We start from the raw sequence: 16363 nt of genomic DNA, 5'->3' as shown, positions 1-16363 counted from the left end.
CGTATTTTATTATTGCACCGTTGCAAAATTATTCATAAGTTTATAATGAAAATATTATTAGAAAACCTTTTTGACTATTATATAGTTATTTATCACTGTTCATGATCACATTAAGTTATTTAAAGAAATATGTTTTTTTATTCCTTTAAACATTTTTGATAAGATTCTGATATGCAATGATATTTAATTTATAATTACAATTACAATTTGTGTGTGTGTGTGTGTGTGTGTGTGTACATATATGTGTATTTGTATGTATGTGACAAATTTGTAAATTTTTATTTTGTTTGATTTAATTTTAATTAATTAATTAATTATTAGAATAATTAAATTTTAAATTTAATTTAATTTAATTAAAAATAAAATAAAATTTTTAATATCATAATTTAAAAAACTTAGAAATACATATATATATATACATACATAGAAAAATATCTAACATATCACGTTATATATTAAATTATATATAAAAATATTATCGACATTGGTTTAGAAACTTAACTATACAGGAAATTAATCAAACAAATAAAATTTGATCATATATTAAACATATATAATTATACAGTAAATTTATAATATTAAACACGAATATAACAAAATTATAAATTATAAACGTTAACTTTTCAAAAAAAAACGTATTTGAAATTTCAACATGAAGTTGTCGTGGGTGATCATCCAATCAACATGTTCGGATTTTTCATTAACTGCAACCTGTCGTCTGCTTCTTTTGTGCCTTTAACATGATCTGTGTTCTCGTTTTCATGACCTTCAAAGTTTGTCTTTGCAAAATAGAGGTCAAATTCAAGTGAAAGGCATTTTTAATTATTATTAATATATTGTATTGTGAATTATAGTAAATTATAGAGAAGAATAATTAGAATTTGTTTTGCGTTTTAGCAATTTTTTCATATTTCGTTCACATATTTTCCTATTATTTTTAAATGAAAGTGTAGTATTTTAGTTTTGAAAAGAATGCATTAGCAGAATAATCAGGTATGAAAAAAAGTAAATAATACCACCAGGAGAAAAGTGCAATATAATTTTTAAAAAGTCGTAAATTTTTACGACATTTTGCATGTTCTATTTATATGAAGTAAACTATTAATTGTGATTTTATTTGTTTTTATTAACCCATTGTATACAAGTCTATTATGTGTATACATATATAAGTTGTATTTAAATTTTTAATAATACAATTATGTTATAAGGGTTTTTGATGTACATGTGTATAATTTTTATGGTTTGGCATACTACCTACATTAGTATCTTGTTTGTAACTTTGTGTCTGTGTAAGAGTATTGAAATTATTGATGATTCACTTTAATTTTTTTTATAATAATATTGTTTAATCTCAAATACGTTGTATCTTTAACTATATATATTATGTACTTTTGGATAATTAAATAAAACAGTTTTTAAATATATCATCTTGTTTTAATACAATACATAAAACTTAAATGTTTTAATTAATATAATTACATTATGTTTACATGAGTTTTAAAATACACAAAATTAATTCTAATTTCTTTGAAAGCATTTAATAATAACTTTCTGTACTAAAAATATTTCTTTATATTTGTTGTAGGTAATACAAAAATGGTGTTTGCTTAAATGAAAGCAATATATATAACATAAATGCTATTATAACATAAAGCTAATTAAGAAAAATTATTGCCCTTGATAACAATTTCAGCTGTATGATTTATTTTGAGAATGGGTTCTGTACTTACAATAGGCTATTTTTTTTGCGATACAACAAGGATATTAATAAGGAAACTTAGAACCATTCTTCAACATCTTTGCAAATGCCGTTATTTAAGATGCCTTTACTATTATGTAAGTTTGGATAAGATGATGATATATCTTAATAATTTTTTGTATTTATATCTTTAGAATAATAAGAACCATTGTAATGTCATTATAACATTTGGTTGATGTAACTACATAACAATCTAATCAAAGGAGGTCTCTTACATATATTGTTAAATATATAGTGTTTATTATATATAAAATGATTTATATTTCAGGCTAATATTTCAGTATTAAAATAATGCTGAGCTATTGGAAATAATAACATCTCTATTAAATTTATTAGAAATGTAGTAGTAGTAGATAGATAGAAAATATTAGTATAAATATACAATTGATGTTATATGGTACAAAGTCTGTCCCATGTTTATATTATTACAAAGAGGTAATCCAAGCATGTAGAATGAGAATATCTCTGGGCTTTATGCATGTTCATGCAGCATAACTTAGTAATCTAATATTGTGCTTTCTGCACGCTTGCTAGCTGCTTTGTGCTGATAACTTATATTAAGGGACTTGTGGGCTAAGTATTTATCCATTTTACCACATGTCACGTGTAAGTACTATTCTCTTAAGAGAAAATTTACCTCTTAAAAGTATTATAGACATAAAAATTATGGATTTCTTGTTAATTTACTATATATTTATAAATATTTTTTATAAACATGTCTTTTATTATTTAACTTCTTTGTTATAATCTAGAACAAGTGTTTCAAATAATCTTGGAACAATGTATTAAAATTTATATAAACACAAGAATTATAGATTCTGCAAATAATTAAAAAATATAAATATTTTTATCATATTGTATTATAAAATAGTATATTTATATTTTTAGGCAGTGGTTGAAAATATGACAGAACACATGTCATCATCTGAAGGTCACGAGTCTGAACAAATAAGAGTCTTAACTCTGAATAATGGAGAACATCTTGATGGTATACTATATAGATTAAATAAAGGTATGCCATTCTTGCACTATGTAAAATTTTAATAAAATTAATTGTAAGCAATATTTAGAATTGAAACAATTTTTAACAGGATGGAGAGTAGAATTTCGTTTAGGCGCTTCTCTTCTTGGAAAGACACTTGATCTTTTTATAAATTATCCTTTAGGAGAGAGTAAAAAATTTGAAAGACATACTTATTATCCATTAGAATGGATTAACGAGACAGCTAATATGTGTTTATCTCTGGCTGGTTCATTTCATTATTATCTTATAGACCCTAAGTAAGTATCAAATATGAAAAAAATTATTTTTCATAACTTTAAATATATTGAATTTCTTAGCTCTGAAGGAATGAAGCCTATTGCTTCTGGATATTTATTGGTGGATCCAGAACTTAAAGTTGGAGAAGATGGAAATGATTTACCATTAGACTGTATTCAATGCCAAACTGTTCTTGCAAAATGTTTGGGACCATTTTCTACCTGGGAAGATAAACTGCTAGTAGCTAAAAATTCTGGATACAATATGATTCACTTTACACCAATTCAGGTAATTTATTTAATTTATTAGGTAATATTTTTAGTTAATATATTCAAGTTATTTAACTTTATATATTATAATTTTATATGATTCATCTTTTAGGAATTGGGATATTCTAAATCATCTTACAGTCTTAGTGACCAATTGAAATTAAATCCTACCTTCAATGATGGTGATAAACCAATCACATATGATGATGTTGAAGAATTGGTCAATAAAATACGTAATGAATGGAATGTAAGTGATATGATTTTATATACTTTATACTTAATTTCATATAATGGTTATTAACCTTTTTCTTAAATATTGCATATTTTAGATGCTAAGCATATGTGATATTGTACTGAATCATACAGCTAATGAAAGTCCTATCTTAGTATCTCATCCTGAATGTACATATAATTGTTTGAATAGTCCTCATTTACGCCCAGCATATATTTTGGATGCTGCATTATTTGAATTGACAGTACAAGTGGCAGCTGGAGAATGGGAGTTCAAAGGTATCCCACCGGTAGTTGAAACTGAAGAACATTTAAATGTAAGATAAATGCATTATGTAAACATTCAATAATAATTATGCTAATATACTAATATATAATAACATTGTATATGCTAATAATTTTTTCATTTTTAGTCAATTCGCCATGCACTTCATACATATTTCTTGCCACTTGTAAAGATACACGAATTATACATATTGGATATCAATGAAACTATTGCTGAGTTCTTGAGTTTAGCACGAAATCGAGTACCTCAAGATACTATTGAACCAATATCAGAAGATATCAAAATAATAAAAGATCCAAAATTTCGTAGATTGAAAGCAACAATAAATATGCAACTTGCTTTACAAAAATATGATATATATAGGTAAATTACATAACCAATATATGAAATATCAATTCAATAAGATTTTGATTTATTTAATGCTCTTGGCTATATTTTCATGACAGAGCCGATTGTTTTGACGAAGAAACTCGTTTGAAACGTTGTGCTGAAGATTTAAGAAAGAAATTACAAGAACTTAATAATGTAATCATTAATGAAGTTCAAAATCATTTGAATGCTGCAATTGAGAATACAATTGCTGGTATTAGATATTTTAGAGTGCAACCAGATGGACCAAGACTTAAAGAAATAAGTGAAAGAAATCCACTTGTTCCTAGGTAAATAACTATTATAAAAATTTGTTCTTTTAATATTAATTTTATATATATGCATTTCCATAAAATTATGTTAAAATATGCTACATTGTAGATATTTCACTGATTATGGAGCTCCACAAACATTAACTGAAAGAGAAGCAACAATGTATTCAGATGCAGGATGTTACCTTATGGCTCATAATGGATGGGTAATGAATGGTGACCCTCTAAAAAATTTTGCAGATCCTGATTCTAATATTTATATAAGAAGAGAACTTATTGCTTGGGGTGACAGTGTAAAATTAAGGTAGTGCAATTGCCTTTGAAATTATTAACATATTATAAAATAATCAAAATCAACAGTATATTATATTTGTTCCAGATATGGAGATAAACCAGAAGATTGTCCTTTTCTGTGGCAACATATTACTATGTACGTCGAGCAAACAGCTAAAATTTTTGACGGTATTCGCTTAGACAATTGTCATTCTACTCCTATTCCAGTTGCTGAGGTATATTTAACTGTTAAAATACTAAACTGCGTAAATCTATATTCAGATTAATTCTACATTAATGAATCTTTAATCTTTTTAGTACATGCTTGATGTTGCTCGTCGAATCCGACCAGATTTGTACGTTGTTGCCGAATTATTTACTAATTCCGATCAAAAAGATAACATATTTGTTAATCGTCTTGGTATCACTTCTTTAATTCGAGGTATACAGATTTATTTTAACCTATGAAACTTTACAAAATGTTAATATGTAATACAAATATAAATTATTATTAAATCTTATAAATTCCCTTTTTCATAATAGAAGCTATGTCTGCATGGGATAGTCACGAAGAAGGTCGACTTGTATACCGATATGGAGGCGAACCAGTTGGTGCATTTTTGCAACCACGTAAACGGCCTTTAGTACCAAGTATAGCACATGCACTGTTTTTAGATTTAACTCATGATAATCCTAGTTCAGTGGAAAAACGTAGCCTATTCGATTTACTTCCAAGTGCTGCTCTTGTATCAATGGCAGCATGTGCTAGCGGCAGCAATCGTGGATACGACGAATTAGTTCCTCATCATGTAAGTTAGTTTTAGTATAATATATATATATTTAAAGGATTTCAAAAAAACATATGTTCACTAATTCTTATTAATTTTTACAGATACATGTTGTAGATGAAACAAGACAATATTCATCCTGGAAAGATGATGAATATTTAGTAGATGGTATTAAATTTGTAGGTTTAAAAACTGGTATAATTGCAGCAAAAAGAGCGTTAAATGATTTACATTATACTCTTGGGCAACAAAAATTTTCTCAAGTACATTATATAATATATAAAAAATATAATTTTTATACAGATTCCTTAAATATTGTTTATTAAAATTACAGGTATTTGTCGATCAAATGGATAGTGATATAGTAGCTGTAACGAGACATTCTCCAACAACTCATGATAGCGTGATTTTAGTTGCTTTTACAGCTTTTAAACATCCTGATCCTAATGCTAATGATTTGAGGAGGCATGTGAAACCATTACGAGTAGAAGGTGTAATGGAAGAAATTATTTTGGAGTCATCTTTGTCCCACATAGAAACAAAGTAAGAAATGAAAACAATAACTTTATTTTTTTATATTTGCTATTAAGTATTGATATTTTATCGAAACGTTTCTAGGAATGGTATATCACCCTTCCATTATCCTGAAAAATATATTCGCGATGAAAATTACATAAATGGTCTCTCAGAATATGTTCTAAAATTTAAAGAACACATACAAATTTGTGACTCAGAAATATTGGAAAAAGTTGATTCTGGTGATCCTAAAATAACGCAACTTAATTTTATAAATTTTCAACCAGGCTCCGTTGTTGCTATTCGGTAATATTTAATTATATTTTTTTGTATGAAATTTGTTCATAAATTGTATATCATATATGAATATTGATATGTTTAATTTTAGTGTATCTCTTCATGCTAATATAAAACCTGCACTTGCAAAACTTCATAATACTATTTCAATAGTTACATCGCAGAAAAGTTCAGACATACGCGTTATTGCATCTCGTATGGATTTAGTGGATTTAAATAAAGCACTATACCGATGTGATCAAGAAGAACGCGACGAAACTTCAAATAAATTTGACATATATGATGTACCAGGTTATGGGCCACTTCCTTATGCAGGATTGCAGGGTAAATTAGTAATTTGAACTAATTTTTTTAATTATTTTTTATATATATTTAAATAGTATATCGGATATATTTCCATTTTTAGGTATTATTTCTTTACTAGCGGATATTCGTCCTAACAACGATTTGGGTCATCCAATGTGCATTAATCTTAGACAGGGTAACTGGTTAATAGGTAAGTACTAAAATGAGTACAAAAACTAGATAACTACATTATCAAATAACGTATAATTAATGACACACCATAATTTTACATATAGATTATACTTGGCAACGGTTAAAAGAGGATGATGGGACCAAAACTCTTGGAGAATGGCTTGAAGAAGCTACTGAACCATTTAAATTAATACCCCGTTATTTAGTTCCCAGTTATTTTGACGTTATAATTGTAAATGTTTATATGATTCTTCTTGAACAATGCTATAGTCTAATGTCAAGGTACTTTACATAAAATATGTATTTATTTATTTTTAATATATATATACTTATTGATCGTAATTTTCTAGTTTTGTGAAAGATGGTTCCACCTTTGTCAAAATTTTATCACTGGTTTCAATACAAATGGGAGGAGTGGTAAGATCAGCTCCATTACCAGATTTGTCTCCAAATATAGATCCTCCTAAACCAAAAATCAAACAATACAATGGTGAAAGTGAACAAATATGTATGACACTATCTGCTGGTTTACCACATTTTGCGACAGGATATATGAGAAACTGGGGAAGAGATACTTTTATTGCTTTAAGAGGACTACTGATATTAACAGGCAGAAATACAGAAGCACGATTTATTATTCTCGGTTATGCTGGAACCTTACGACATGGCCTTATCCCAAATTTACTTGATAAAGGAAAGAATGCGAGGTAAATAATAGTAATGTTTTAATTTACAATTATTACTATATTTGCTACATAATATTTTTAATATTTTGTAGATATAATTGTCGAGATGCTTTGTGGTGGTGGTTATACACAATTCAGTGTTACATACAAGAAGTACCAAATGGTTTGAAAATTTTAACAGACAAAGTTTCAAGATTGTTCCCGACTGATGATTCTCCTCCATTACCTGCAGGCCAAGTAGTATGTGAAAAATTAGTTAATATATAGTAACATTTATATTATACATAGTATATATTACAAAAAAAAATTTTCAGGATCAACCACTACATGATATTATTCAAGAAGCTCTTTTGGTACATTTTCAAGGAGCCTGTTTTAGAGAAAGAAATGCTGGAAGACAGATTGATGAACATATGACAGATCGTGGTTTTAACAACCAAATCGGAGTGCACCCAGAGACAGGATTTATATTTGGTGGAAATGATGCAAATTGTGGCACCTGGATGGATAAAATGGGATCTTCTGAAAAAGCTGGTAATAAAGGAAAACCAGCTACTCCAAGAGATGGCTCAGCTGTAGAAATAGTGGGACTTAGCAAAAGCATTCTTAGCTTCTTAGCTGAATTATATAAACAAAATCTTTTTCCTTATGGTAGTGTGCAAAGAAAGAATCGTGATGGTAAGGAATAAATTTTAGTGTTCATATTTTTTTCATATATTTTCATTTTTTGTTTACTACATTTAGTTTTTTTTTATAGGTTCTACTGTAACATGGAGCTATAAACAATGGGCAGATAAGATTTCATTAAATTTTGAAAAATATTTTTACATTAATGAAGTACCACTGGAAGGAGAATTAAAATCTGAACTTATACATCGCCGTGGAATTTTTAAAGATAGTCATGGAGCAACACAAGCATGGGCTGATTACCAGCTACGACCCAATTTTCCAGTCGCAATGGTTGTCGTAAGTATCCTACTTTTATAGTTTATTTATTTTAAAAATATATACATAATATTGAAATATTATTATTCCCGAAGGCTCCAGAATTATTTAATCCCGAACACGCATGGACAGCATTAAAGAAAGCAGAAGAAATTTTATTAGGACCACTTGGAATGAAAACATTGGATCCTGCTGATTGGGCATACAATGGATATTACGATAATTCTAATGACAGTGGCGATACTAAATTAGCTCATGGTTGGAATTATCATCAAGGGCCTGTACATAATATTTTTTAATATATGAATTTAATATAAAATATTCTAAAGTAAAAATAATATAATATTATAATATGTAACAGGAATGGATTTGGCCTATGGGTTATTTTCTCCGTGCTCGACTGTATTTTGCTCCATTAGTTGGAGGAAAGGAAGAATTACGTCGCATAGTTGAATCAACTGAAACCATTATTTCTCGACATTTTATAGAAGCATCTACAAATCATTGGAGGGGTCTTCCAGAACTTACCAATAAAGATGGAGAATATTGTAATGACAGCTGCAGAACGCAAGCTTGGAGTGCTGCTTCTATATTAGAAGTTTGTATACATGCTATTAATACTTACTAAGAAATAATTCAATTATATATTGTATTATACTACACTTTTTAATTTAGGTTCTTTACGACTTACATAAAATTAAACGGGAATTACGATCTGAGGAAAATGAAAGAACGAATTGATATAATTTTGCGTGTGTTCACCACCGCCAATTACACTTAGAACATTTACGATTAGAAAAAGAACGTAGTGTTAGAAACAAAGATCACAATGATAAATGGCACATATTTAACACAGCTATAGAAACACCAAGCACGGAGACACACGCATTTGATATTTCGCACATAGACAAAAATGGCATGCTGCCACCGTGCAAATTTATAAATGCTAACATGATATCTACAAGTGATGAAGTTTTTTTAATGCAAGAACTTAAAGAAAACGAATGCAAGGAAAATGTTAAACATGATTACATATCTCCTACTGTTATTAGTAATTTGGAAACAATTGATACTATATCAAATACTACAGATTTTTCAGTGCTATCAGAAAGCGAATTTTATAAAGCAAGACAACTCGCATACGGAAATGAGTCCTTAAAATACAATAGTAAATCTTTAAATAAATTCAAAAGCAGTATAATCAATGAAAGTAATACATTAACAAAACAGAATACAAAGAAAAATAATGCAATTACAAAATACTCATCAAAAGTAGATCATGTTTATGAAGAAGTCAATACTCTTGAATGTGATATTATGGATTATTATGAAAAATACAGCCCTACAACGGCAAAAACTTTAATAAATACACTTTTTCTTCCTCGATATAAAATTTGTAAACAATGTGCCAATTTACAAGGCAGTCCAGTATATTCTGATCGTTTGATATATGCAAAGAAACCACTATATGCGAAAGAAGTTCATTTACTTCAACAAAATGAATCTTTAAATTTTAAATATTGTTCAGAAGATGGTAAACACAACAATATATTGTTTTTACAGTACGATGATGTTCAGCACTGCTTATTAGTTTATAATTATCTAAAAACTAATAGTTCCAGTATATTTTATTATTATGGCCCACCGCGAGACGTTTTTGATTTAAAAACAACATTAAAACCAAATATTATTGTCACAAATAGCAGTACAAGAGGAGTAGTAAATACAGAATTATATCATCGCTCTGCAAGTAACTTTTATAGAAGAATATCAAACAATGGCATTGCACCTACAGTGTTTTATGTGAATCACAATAATATGTTAAGCTCGATAAAACATGTTGGATATGATACTGATTTGCAAAACTGGATGCATTACCGTAATGATGTATTTCGATTACATAATCTCAAACAAGATGATGTAATTGATCTTCGCGCAAATAGATCCAGTTTGTTATTGTTAGAGCCTCTATTGTTAATGCCAGAATTGGGAAACTCTAGGTATAGGCCCGGGAAAAATCGTATTTCGCAATCAGAACACATAAAAATAGTAAAAATAGTGATTGCCTATACTCTTTCTTTCTTCATTCTAGCAACAATCACATTTTATATAGTTTATTTCACTTAATGACTATGGAATTTAATAAGATCATAATATTCATTTGCAAGGATTAGAATTGTGAAATTAAAAATTATATCGAACTTATTTTTTCGTCTATTGTATGAAACATACATTCTGGATCTATTTTTACTTACCTTAAAAACTTATATATGAAACAAACTTAAGGATTTATTGAATTTCTTGAATTTATTAAAAATTTTTTACTAAATGTATTTACAGTCTTACGTCTTTTATTGTATTTTTTGCAAGAAATTATTATATGGCGAATTCAATATGAATTGTATTATTACCATTTTCGTCGATTGTTATATTATCTATTATGATTATTTCAATAACTTGAAATTTATTATTATTATTAAAAATTTATTGATTTTCTTGTGCTATATAATTATTTAAGATATGTTTACATTACTTAGAAAATTATATATGTGCGAATTTACTGAAAACCTAATCATACCACAAATTGTACAAAATATATTACATTTAACATAAAGTAAAAATTTCGACTGAAAAATACATTTATATGTCTCTTAAAAAATTAAAAGAAATGCCATTAAGCGAGCATTCGAACAAGGTTATTCAAATCTGTTATTTCTTAATACATTAAATATTTATTAGCAGATATTATTATTATTATTGCACGTATATTTTAGACACATGATATTTTCTTAACTATTTTCATATCTGTATGAAATATTTGCAATAAAATTGATATATATATTTCATTTTGCATAACAGAGAAAATGTTATTCTTTTTTTTTTTAAGCTTAACCTTTATCCTAAAAACTACTTTCCTTTGCTTTAGTGTTTTAGAATATAAATAAAATTATGTTACAATTTAATGTAATACCCAACGATATAAATATACCTTACAACGATAAATAAACTTCACTTTAAGTTATTAAATTAGATAGTATAAATATTTGTTATTTACAGATTTAATTGTTTGCAAATGTAATTAAAACCTACTTTCAATTTGAAGCATCAAATATGTCTTTAAGAGAATTTTTCTTATTATACAACAAAAATATAGTACTAAAGTATAGCTTGTTTTAACATTATAATAAGACTTTTAAGTACTAGCTTATACAAAAATTGTAAGAAGTACACAGATATTATATTTAAATCATATTAACATTCAGATCATAGAAATAAAACAAGAAATGGTTAAAATTTACTTATTTGTTTAGTTGTCACTAAATTAATTAATTTTTATGATCTATGTGTTATTTCTATTTTGTTCTCTACATTATTACTTTTTGCTTACTTAAATATGCTATATCGTTAAAAATATATCAAATACTGTATGAAATTTAACGTTTTACATTACATTAATGGAACCGCAATATTTGTATTATCGTATTAATATTGTATCAATTCTAAAAAAGCAATTATACAAGTTTAAATAAATTAAATCTTCTCAAAATTTAGGAAAATTTAATATATGTACGATATTTTCATTTGTTCACTTGAAATTTAATAATAAGCAATAAAATTATGGAAAATAAATCCTTTAACCACATTGTTGAATTCATACGTGAACTCTATTATTTGTAAGTTTTATTACGATTGTTATTTGTCAAATGAAAAACATAATTATATTCACAATTTTAAAGCCAATATTTCGAAAACTCTATTATATATCAAGAGTAAATAGCTCGAGTATTTTTTTAAATGTAAATGTACTTTTTCTACAATTATTACTGAGCAAAACCTAGACGCTATCAAATTCTATTTAAATATCATCGAACAATCCTCTCGGTGGAGGTCCTACGCGATTTGTATTTGTAATAAATGCTCTTGCATTGTCCACACGTTCTTCATAAAAATCATCAGTTTGATAGTCTCTATCATAACTATTATTTGCACCATAACTATTAACCCCGGATGCCATACCAATATAGTATTCTGCAGGATCAAAATCACGCAATAGTCCAGCTCTTGCAGATTCTACTGACTCATCTCGTTTCAAAGGCCGGACTAGAATTTAAGGAAATAAATTACAGAATTAAAAATTTTTATACTAAATATTATTACTTTTCTAAAATAGACTTCTCAAAGAAATGAATACCTGTGTCGGTGCTTTGTCGTGATGTTCTATAACGAGACGAACTGGTAGCACCACTAAATCTTTCTTGAAACTCGCGTCTTCTACACATTGAATCTTCTGCTCTTTGTCGTTTGCGTCTTTCTAAAAATATTGACAAAAACATAGTTACATGAAAAATATATGTCAGTTAAATATTGTAATGCTGTATTATAATGTAATAGAGTAATAAAATATTCTTACCTCGCTTTATTAACTCCTGACCTTCTTCAACAAGATCTGTTGTAAACTCATCATCATCAAGAAATTGTTGGAAACCTAACATAGAAAGCAATCTACTCCCTAAACTAAAATACGTTGCTAAACAAAATGCTAGAATCGCCATCGGAAAATACACGTTAAATCCATCAGATATTATAGAAATAACATCCATGTGTCCCATTACCTAAATGAAAGAATTACAAAATGAATAAAATTTATCATGAAAATCTAATGACTATTCATTACTTATGTATTTACCTGAGTATAATGGGTTTCTAGAATATGAGTTTTAATAATATGTGAATCCATGTGTATAAGACCCAGAAAGTTCAAACACATAGGTGGTGTAAGACGACATAACATCATGCCACTAAATATTAAACTATATTCATTAGTTTGATGATGTGGTGCCAAGTAATATAAATTCAATACTCGAATTTTTAAAACAGTTGAATAAGCACAGTAACAAAGGTATGCAATTATCAGCATTGATAATACCTATACAAAGTATATTAACATTTTTGTTAATTTTAATTTTTAATTCTAAAACAAAAGTTTATTTCCTAATATACAATTCAGATACTCTTACCTCTATTGTAAAATAATCATAATTTTCCTTAGCTAGATTCAAAAATTGGGCAAATAATGATAACACAGGAGATTTATTAAAAAATGTTACTTCTGACCATACTACAGCTATTGAAAGACAACCTGTACAAATAGCTACAACTTTTTGTACATAACTCTTTATGACACATTTCCAATACCACTCTGAAAGTTTTAGAATACTTATGAAAACTACAAAAAGCTATATATTTTTGCAAGTAAAATTCAAAGCTTACCAATAACTGGGTTGTAAACAATACGAAATGGAAATGAACGATGTGTGGGAAAAGTTGATTTAAACCTTTTATCATCACTTATTTGATTCTTTGCTATATCTTCCAAATTAATTATTTTATCAACCAAAATTCCCCATTGAGTTTCTATACGTTGTAAAGTTTGCAATGCTTTTATAGTCTAACAAAAAAAGGATAGATTATCATATTTATATATATATATATTTACACATTACATGTATATAATATATTTAATTAATAACAAACTTGTCTATGTAGACGAATTAAAGCTTTTTCAGATGGTGTATCTGTTGGTGTATCATCTGGTAATTGTCTTCTGTTCATCCTATCTTTTAATTCTGCAGGAATCTTTTGGAAAATTGTTTCTAAATTACAATGAAAAGGATGCCCTGGCCCAATAGATACTGTAGCAGCTTGTAGAGACTAAAAAATCAAATAAATACAAGATAATAATAAAATTGTAAATCATATAAAATATTTAATTACCTCAAGTATATCATCTACTGTTTCTTCTGCTTCACATTTATCTAAACTTAATTTAGCAACCTTAAAATAACTATAATTTAAAGTGTATCCAGGTTTACTAGCATTCCATAATCCACGAGGAACTTCTACAAGTGCATATCCGAGAAGTAATACCAATAAAAACAAACCCCATGTATTTGACGCAGATGATGCTATAGCTTTCAATTTTTGACTAAAATATTACATATATAAATATGTAATATATTTTGATGTTTGTTATACTAATATAATTTACTTACCCATCAAGATCAAAACCAGGTTTTAGTGCTATATATATTAAAAGGATACCACATATGAACAAATAACTCCCATAATATATAGCATTATCTATCAAAGCAGATTTTAATTTCCCTTGAACAGTAAAATCTCCTGCTTTTATGTAAGACTGCATAAGTGGCAATATCAACCAAGTTAAACACTGTGAAGTCCAATATACAATTCTCCATAAATTGGGAAATATATGTTCTGGTACATTAGGCCAAGGTTCCTTACAAATATGAAATGGAACAGTTGTTGTACTATCGGAATTTATTTTTGTGCTATTATGAATATTTTGTTCAACACATTGTCTGTAAACAGTCTGTAAAAAGATAATATTAATTTGAAATTGGCTCATAATATGAATGTTAATATAATATGACATGATATCCATTATTTTGATGTTGCTGAAATCACTTACAGAGGAAACATCTAAGGGTAAGATAAATATTATCAGCAATGAAAAGTACCATGCAATGAGCACAGAAATTGTAACAATAATATGATGTCGAAAAATATTCCCATATTTATATAATAAAGTGGCAGCAAGACAAAATGCTACCACAATTTCTGTCAAAAAAGCTCCAAGAACCATTTTGGCAACTTTTAATTTTATTTCACCATAACTCTACAATTGTTTTTGTATTTTTTATCTTTAGTTTTTGAAGCTTACTCATTATCATTTGCATTATTATTTTCTATCGCTTCCCGAATCTTTAACTCTGCATCCTTTTGCATTTTTTCTAATTTTTCTAAAGTAACTGATTTTAATGGAATTAATTTAGGTTTACAAAGAATATAATCCAAATTTTCTTCCTGGTATAGCAAACTTTGCCTAGGAAGAATTACATCTATCTTTTCTGCAGAATTATCCATTAATTCTGACATTTTTGCTGAAATAAAAACATTTGTGAATAAGTTATACACAATCTTTACATAAACATTTTTAAATTATTATTTAATAAATTTGCTATATAAATTATCATAACATGTATTCTTTTTATACTTCATAATATAATTTACATAACTTTAAATAGAGAATACAAATAGACTATATAAGAAATTTATCATTTTCAAGATCAATTGTTTTAACATTTGGAAATAAATAAAAAATGAACTAATTATAAATATTGTTGAGAAATAATAAGATATTAAATAATAACAAATACAACTAAAAAATCTGAACACAAATTAACAGAAGGCTATTTGTAATCACATTTCACATTTACTTTTACGACTACCAAAGTCATTTATATTTCACGCTATGTATTCATTATAACATACTTTTATCATTGAGAAGTGCACCGTATCCATTTCTTTTTTTATAATAAAATCGTTAGACATACATTATACGATACAGTAAAAAGTATCGACGTCACATGCACACCGTCAAATTGTCATTTGCGATTAATACGGTACATTATTCTACACTATATGCTTTAGCTCATACAGCAGTACAAACAACCGGTGAATATAACAAGTACCTAGTAAACCAATGTTGCTCCATCCTTTATTCACAAGAAAAACGGGTTTCCCCACTTTGCTTTCGCATTCAGGGATTAATGATAGCACACCTATGATAATGTAGAACGGTCAATATAGAGACTTTTTACCGATGAGAAAATTCCATATTCGAAATTCATATTTACATCATATTAAAAAATAGTAGAACAAAAGAATATTTTATCGAAGAATTATTTTGCTCATTTAAAAACTTTTTTTATTATACATGTAAATAATTCTTCCATATGGTAAGTAGAGAAGATAAAAGCAAAAGGTTCTATATTGGACAAAACACGTAAGGATTCTGTATTATATGATAAATAATTTGATATATTTTGTAAACTTAATAAACTCAAAGG

The 16363-nt window shown here is 27.3% G+C and overlaps 4 protein-coding genes across 4 annotated transcripts; 2 read left to right on the top strand and 2 right to left on the bottom strand.

Moving 5' to 3' along the window:
• The first annotated feature begins 1713 nt into the window (after positions 1 to 1713).
• Positions 1714 to 9185, top strand: LOC108551406 (glycogen debranching enzyme). The gene is made up of 25 exons (XM_017905552.1): positions 1714 to 1836; positions 2648 to 2771; positions 2851 to 3040; positions 3101 to 3308; positions 3402 to 3536; positions 3619 to 3837; positions 3934 to 4169; positions 4253 to 4465; positions 4557 to 4751; positions 4827 to 4956; positions 5039 to 5162; positions 5264 to 5529; positions 5613 to 5771; positions 5843 to 6051; positions 6127 to 6330; positions 6413 to 6645; positions 6728 to 6817; positions 6903 to 7080; positions 7149 to 7505; positions 7577 to 7724; positions 7799 to 8162; positions 8242 to 8450; positions 8525 to 8710; positions 8791 to 9027; positions 9105 to 9185. Exons 1-25 carry the CDS (start codon positions 1714 to 1716, stop codon positions 9168 to 9170), a joined length of 4803 nt encoding a protein of 1600 aa, XP_017761041.1. The 3' UTR covers positions 9171 to 9185.
• On the top strand, positions 9174 to 10592 carry LOC108551407 (uncharacterized). Its single transcript, XM_017905553.1, has one exon. The coding sequence runs from the start codon at positions 9348 to 9350 to the stop codon at positions 10554 to 10556; it is 1209 nt and encodes a 402-aa protein (XP_017761042.1). The 5' UTR covers positions 9174 to 9347; the 3' UTR covers positions 10557 to 10592.
• Positions 10593 to 12174: 1582 nt separating this feature from the next.
• On the bottom strand, positions 12175 to 15096 carry LOC108551387 (LMBR1 domain-containing protein 2 homolog). The gene is made up of 10 exons (XM_017905528.1): positions 14923 to 15096; positions 14483 to 14823; positions 14205 to 14415; positions 13965 to 14141; positions 13701 to 13878; positions 13448 to 13629; positions 13117 to 13356; positions 12841 to 13042; positions 12622 to 12741; positions 12175 to 12530 (listed from the first exon to the last, which is right to left on the bottom strand). Exons 1-10 carry the CDS (start codon positions 15094 to 15096, stop codon positions 12286 to 12288), a joined length of 2070 nt encoding a protein of 689 aa, XP_017761017.1. The 3' UTR covers positions 12175 to 12285.
• Positions 15097 to 15170: 74 nt separating this feature from the next.
• On the bottom strand, positions 15171 to 15914 carry BBIP1 (BBSome interacting protein 1). The gene is made up of 2 exons (XM_017905537.1): positions 15786 to 15914; positions 15171 to 15394 (listed from the first exon to the last, which is right to left on the bottom strand). The coding sequence occupies exon 2, from the start codon at positions 15387 to 15389 to the stop codon at positions 15171 to 15173; it is 219 nt and encodes a 72-aa protein (XP_017761026.1). The 5' UTR covers positions 15390 to 15394; positions 15786 to 15914.
• Positions 15915 to 16363: the final 449 nt, after the last annotated feature.

The sequence above is a fragment of the Eufriesea mexicana genome, unplaced genomic scaffold (genome assembly GCF_001483705.2).
Source record: "Eufriesea mexicana isolate 0111107269 unplaced genomic scaffold, ASM148370v2 scaffold3953, whole genome shotgun sequence".
NCBI lineage: Eukaryota > Metazoa > Arthropoda > Insecta > Hymenoptera > Apidae > Eufriesea > Eufriesea mexicana.
The sequence above is the reverse complement of the archived record's forward strand: the minus strand, read 5'-3'. Positions and strand labels throughout refer to the sequence as shown.

Coding starts and splice junctions, on each gene's coding strand:
- LOC108551406 (XM_017905552.1), top strand. CDS start 1,714: ATGGGTTCTGTACTTACAATAGGCTATTTTTTTTGCGATACAACAAGG. Junction 8,711..8,790: donor GGAATTATCATCAAGGGCCT/GTACATAATATT, acceptor AATATGTAACAG/GAATGGATTTGGCCTATGGG. Junction 9,028..9,104: donor GTGCTGCTTCTATATTAGAA/GTTTGTATACAT, acceptor TTTTTAATTTAG/GTTCTTTACGACTTACATAA.
- LOC108551407 (XM_017905553.1), top strand. CDS start 9,348: ATGCTGCCACCGTGCAAATTTATAAATGCTAACATGATATCTACAAGT.
- LOC108551387 (XM_017905528.1), bottom strand. CDS start 15,096: ATGGTTCTTGGAGCTTTTTTGACAGAAATTGTGGTAGCATTTTGTCTT. Junction 13,630..13,700: donor TGTTTACAACCCAGTTATTG/GTAAGCTTTGAA, acceptor TAAAACTTTCAG/AGTGGTATTGGAAATGTGTC. Junction 13,357..13,447: donor ATGATTATTTTACAATAGAG/GTAAGAGTATCT, acceptor TACTTTGTATAG/GTATTATCAATGCTGATAAT.
- BBIP1 (XM_017905537.1), bottom strand. CDS start 15,389: ATGTCAGAATTAATGGATAATTCTGCAGAAAAGATAGATGTAATTCTT.